General features: G+C 43.5%; 1 protein-coding gene across 1 annotated transcript in view; it reads left to right on the plus strand.

The window, feature by feature from the left end:
- Window positions 1-3936, plus strand: part of LOC111196798 (serine-rich adhesin for platelets) — a 113790-nt gene extending 109854 nt beyond the window's left edge. Inside the window, exons 22-27 of the mRNA XM_049481703.1 lie at window positions 1320-1437; window positions 1602-1780; window positions 1890-2011; window positions 2223-2284; window positions 2390-2585; window positions 2708-3936. Coding sequence (XP_049337660.1) covers window positions 1320-1437; window positions 1602-1780; window positions 1890-2011; window positions 2223-2284; window positions 2390-2585; window positions 2708-2803 — 773 coding nt within the window. The 3' untranslated portion in view covers window positions 2804-3936. The remainder of the gene's footprint in view (window positions 1-1319; window positions 1438-1601; window positions 1781-1889; window positions 2012-2222; window positions 2285-2389; window positions 2586-2707) is intronic.
- The last annotated feature ends 2064 nt before the right edge of the window (window positions 3937-6000 follow it).

The following is a 6000-nucleotide window of genomic DNA, read 5'->3' on the forward strand; positions in this document are numbered from 1 at the left end:
AGAAACCATTAATATGTTTTATTGTTCCTCCAGATCTGGTGCTGCAGTGGTTTCTGCCAGGCTGGTGTTCAATTCCTCCTCTACCGTCCCCAGTGAGAGTTCGGTCCTCAATGCTACCACAACTCTGCTCAACTCTCGACTCTCAAACCTCAACCATTCTACTAACGTGCTGAACATCAGCTATCAGAGTACGTTTACCTCTCAGCTACTGGGAATGTTCTGATCAGAGTCGATGAGAAATTCCAGATTGAATCTGTTATTTGATCACTAAATGATGTTTGATTTGTTCCTCAGAAATTTCAGACTCCTCCTATGCAGTCATCTTCACATTCAGCCTCAGTAATATTAGCATGCCAGAGAGCGCTGACCTCAGGAACAGCACCTACACCCAAGTGCAGAACTCCATCAACACAGCGGTGAGTCTACATTAATCAACGGATTCTTCCAATCAGAACAACTTCTGTACGAGTTGTGGGTAGAAACAGGTCAGTTCAAGATGGGGATGACTTTCTTTTCTTGGGGTGGAGAAGATCCTCTCCAATGCTCTAACCACGATATTGAGTCTCCATAAGCCCCATGTGGAACTTCAGAGGGACGGCAGTGAGCCCACCTCCCTTATAGTCCTGTTATAGTCCAATTGGTAGACATGTTCACTCCAGATCACTGAATAAATGAGGACATCATCCAGATACACAGTGGTCTATTCATGATGAGGCTGCACGATGATGTCCATCAGTTTGTTTAAGGTGGGCGGAGCTCCAGGACACATGAAAGGAAGGTTCATTTATTGCGACAGCCCAGTATTGCTGCTGTCACATGACGTCTCCACTGGTGGAGTTTGCTCAGGGCAGACAGGAAATAAACTCACAACATTACCTGAGTAAATGAAATTAGTCCTAAAATTACTTAAATTACTAAACCTAAATATCGTTGTTTCTGTTTCCAGCTGAACACACTGCTAAATCAACCTGGTTCAGATCTTTTTGAACCCCAGAGCTCAGTCTTCACGTAAGTTCTCCATACATCTGACCTTTGACCTACGTTATTTATTCTTTAGATGTCATTGTTCTGTAAATAGAATTACAATTATAATCCCCTAATTTCTCTAAACAGAAGCTCAACAAATCAGATTGAAGGCAACATGGAGTACTTCTTCCAAGATGGAGACACCAAAGTACCCATCAGCTTCTTCAATGAGCTCAAGACACAGATTGGTAATTAAAGACACAATATGCTGTATTTCAGCTGTCCTCTTACTATTGGTTCAGATTTTGATCAGGTTTAATATAATCTGTTTCTCTAATTCTGTTATTTTGTAGCTTCAACAACAACGGTTCTTCCAACTACACAGAGCACAACTACAACTACATCTACAACTACACAGAGCACAACTACAACTACATCTACAACTACACAGAGCACATCAGCTCCATCTGTGTAAGTGCATCAATTAGACTGGGATTTTAAGCATATTTTGTATCTTGTATTTTAATTTAGCTTATTCCTTTATAGTTTGAAAATTGTAGGACATTGCATAAATGTCCAAATGTCTCTTTTGCATATAGTGTTAAACTTTTATCTCACTTTTTGTCATGTTTCAGAATGGGCAGCATATTGATTTATATTAGACTGGTCTTCAAAAACGTGACCATTCTTCCCAACGAGGCGGACATCCTTAACGCTGCCAATTCCCTCCTGAACTCCAGCGTACGACTGAACCGAGTAACCCGAGCCGTAAAACTGGCCGAACCAGTGAGCATCCAGAACGTCACCTTTCAGAGTGAGTAGGGTTTCTTTTAATTTTCAGATGTTATATGAGGACGTTACAGCCTGGTCTAGGAGCTGTAAGATAACATTCCAGTTGGAATTAATTCTGCAATTGTTTTCAGAAACGAGCATCAACTCCTACAGAATTAGCTTTGGATTTAAAATCAGCAACGTGAGCATCTATAAGGACATTCAGCTGCAGAGTGGAACATACGATGTGATCCAAAGCACTATTAACGGCCTGGTGAGTGTGAAACAGTCTGATAGTGGTTAGAGCGCTGGTCTTGGCACAGCTCTGCTCATGATGTTGGATTCTCTGTGCAATAACTCCCACTACAACTCAGCAAGGAGTTTAATGAGGAGAAACAGCACGGGCCTGAATATATAAAGTTGCAGTGTACCTTACTTTTACGACTGTTTCCTCAATTAAAACAATATCTTTATACTTTTTTTAGCTGAACACAATTCTGAATGACCCAAGCGCTCCTCCATTTGTCTTTCAACGAGCAAACTTCACGTAAGTTATCGTTTCTTAAATTCAATCCATCAGCAAATGGAACCTGTGAGATTTTTACTGGTATTGTAAAATGATAAAAATTTAATGTGTTCATTTTCTCTTCAGGCTTAATGATACAGTGATTCAGGCTGATGCAGAATACGTCTTTGTGGAGGGAGACATCAAAACACCAAGCAAGTTTCTGACTGAAATACTGAAAGTTAGCGGCTTAGGTTCAGGAGCGTTCCCAGGATGGGCGCTGGCCATCATCATCCCCTGCGGGATCGCCATCATCCTCGTCCCCTGCTGGATTCTACTCTGTGTAAGTTTAAAAAAGCAGTAAAATAAAAATTTAGAATAGAATTGATACTTGCTCTTATGCTTCTCTTTTATATGAAATATTATAAATACAGAATTATTAATATTCTGAATGTATTTCTGCAGATTTTGCTGAGTGGTTGTTGTGGGGCTGTTAGAAGACGCTGGCGAAGACGACGGTCGTACAACGTTCAGTACACAGTTAGCAACGGCCTCTTCTAATCAATAACATCCGATTACACCTCTCTTAATCCTGTTATCAGACTGAACACAGCTCCACCTATCTGAACATGTCTAATCTAAACTCTCCGGTGTAATATGGTAAATATGGTTAAAAATGTGTTCCTGCAGAATATCTCTTTAATCTCTTTTATAATCTCTATATTTACTATAGTAAGTATTATGTCTGTATAGCTGGATTTATACAGAGTATATAGGACACTTTTTTGGAAGAAGAATAGAATGTGATTAATATAGACAATCATTATTTCTAATTTATTTTATTAGTTAAGTTATTTTCCTGAATCAGTATTTCATGGTAATTTATTATACAGTATTTAATCAGAATTGTACCACACACTTCATTTCTGAAAAAGAGAAATGTTGTATGTTAATGTTATATTTAGAACACTTTTTTATTTATTAATATGTGCACCTTATATATGATAACAAGCTACTATAATTACACATATACTCAATGTTCTGATTTTTCTGTTGTCAATAAAATATACCCCCAAAACACTTCTGTTTATATTATTAAAACTATTATTTTATCAGTATTTGTAGCGTTTTTCCATTTTTCCATTGCATATTTTTTTTAAAAAACACTCAACTTTTACACAGTACAACATGGGCGAGTTCATCCTCTGTAGAAGAGGAGGGGTGTTAAGAACCTAAAAGAAAGATATTATGTGCATTATTAATTGTGTTTGTACAGGTGATGTTCTAATGTGGATTTCTAGAACATTTAGAAGTTGTTTGGTTTTACCTTTGCCCATGTTTATTTTTGAGTATCCTTTTTTGTGTGTATATTCCAATTGTAACTTACCTGTTATCAGACATGGTAGATTCAGGGGAGGGGCTAAGAGTATATAAACTTTCTGAAACAGATGTTGGGGAGTTCAGGTGGGAAAGGTATTTTGCTCTAGCCCTAGAAGGTGGCTGACGCCTAGCTTTACCTTGTGTGGGAATATATTGATTTTTATGACTTTGTAGTCATGCTTAAGCTAAACCTCTGATGAGAGGCTTTTTGTTTTCGATTGTTTGTTTATTTGTTTATTTATTTATTTATTTTTAAATGCGCGCTTGTAAATATCTCCACTGCTGGTGAAAAAATAAATTCCAAACTCAAAGGATTTCCTTGCCTTCACACATTTTTTCTACGTTTACCTGGTGCCCAAGATCATTCACCCAAACACTACCCATAGGGTGTTTTTTTTTTTTTTAGATATCTTTTTGATATTTGTGAGGGGCACCTTATCACAGGAAGGTAGTGGATATAATTTATATGGTGCTTCACAACCATCTTGTTTTTGTGTTGTGATTCAATCAGGTTTATTAATAAAGCACTTCTTACAACTGATGCTGTATGTTACGCCCTCGCTATGTTTTCTGGTGTCTTCCCCGTTTCCTAGTGTGTTTCTCTTGTACTTTTCCATTACGTGTGTCTAATTTGTAACTCCGCCCCTTCCCAGGTGTTCTGTGTTTCATGTTTAGTATAAATAGTACTTGTTAATCTATGTTTGCTGTCGGTCTTTGCACCTTCCCCTGTTGTCTGTCTCGCCACGTTTACGTTATTGCTCTAGTTCTCGTTCTTTGGTTTTTTGTAGTTTCTCGCTCTTGTTTATATTCTAGTCACGTTTGGTTCCTGTTTGTTTCCTTTGTGTATCTTGTATATATTTACGTATTATTCCCTGTATATATATCCCTAGCCCTGTTTTGTACTTGTCTGTTTAGTTTAGCTCTTTGTTTGTTTTCCCTGTTTGTTTATGTACATATATTTATTCGTTATTCCCTTGTTTGTTTATTTGTTTATTTGTTATTTATTAAAAGTCATGTCTTACCCGTTTAAACGTCCGCCTCCCGTCTCATCACCCGTTACAGAAAGACCGACCGCCATGGACGTTTATTCGGGAAACCCTTGGGTTGGATCCGGGCTGGCCATCCGTCATGCCCCCTTTGGGACCTCGGCGCAGGAAAATCCGAGGCCTCGAGGCCGGAGAAGGCCTCGGGCTGGGCGTTCTAAGAGGTCCCAAAAATCGGAGGATTTTCTTGGGGGGGGGCTAACGGTTGGGGCCATCGGCCTCGCTCCGAACCGCGAGGTAGGCAAGGCGGGCAGAAACGTGGACTGTGAGGACTATTTCTGGGATTACGTGGACCTCCTCGCAGCCGCGTCCAGTTCGGAGGACGAGTTCTACCCTCCGACGAGAGCCCGCTTGCCGCCGCTTGCGGAGGCTATCCTCCACCCGCCTCCCAGGGCGCGCTCCACCTCGTCGGCTCCGCAGCTAGCTTCTGAGGCTAACCAGCTAGCTCCTCCGGCGGCTGCAGCTCGAGGCTTCTCCACGGCTACGCGGCTAACGCAGTTAGCATCTCCAGCGGCTGCAGCTCCAGGCATTCCCACGGCTACGCGGCTAACGCAGTTAGCATCTCCTGATTCCACGGGTCAAGTTTCTCTGGCTGCTTCGGTGCTCGCATCTTCTACGGCTGCAGACCCAGCTTCCACGGCGACCGCCGAGCAGCGCTTCCAGTCACCCGTAGCGGCAGCAGATCTTCGCTCCGGGGTTCCCATGACAACGGCGCTACACTGTACTGCCACTGCCACCCCGGAACCTGAATACGCTGCGGTGAAATTAGGTCAAGTCTCAGTGCAGTCTTCAGCAGCCCGAGTCGTCACACAGACACCTACAGCCCAAGGGTCCAAGTCTGTTCATGTGAGTGTTCCTGTGTCAGCGGTGCCCGCCACCGCCAATGTTCCTGTGCCAGCGGTGCCCGCCACCGCCAATGTTCCTGTGCCAGCGGTGCCCGCCACCGCCAATGTTCCTGTGCCAGCGGTGCCCGCCACCGCCAATGTTCCTGTGCCAGCGGTGCCCGCCACCGCCAATGTTCCTGTGCCAGCGGTGCCCGCCACCGCCAATGTTCCTGTGCCAGCGGTGCCCGCCACCGCCAATGTTCCTGTGCCAGCGGTGCCCACCGCCAATGTTCCTGTGCCAGCGGTGCCCACTGCCCATGCTACGATGCCAGCGGTGCCCACCGCCAATGTTCCTGTGCCAGCGGTGCCCACCGCCCATGCTACGATGCCAGCGGTGTCCACCGCTCCTGCTACGATGCCAGCGGTGCCCACCGCCTATGTTCCTGTACCAGCGGTGCCCACCGTCCATGCTACGATATCAGCGGTGCCAGACACCGTCCATGTTCCTGTG

Source organism: Astyanax mexicanus, chromosome 7, assembly GCF_023375975.1.
Source record: "Astyanax mexicanus isolate ESR-SI-001 chromosome 7, AstMex3_surface, whole genome shotgun sequence".
NCBI lineage: Eukaryota > Metazoa > Chordata > Actinopteri > Characiformes > Acestrorhamphidae > Astyanax > Astyanax mexicanus.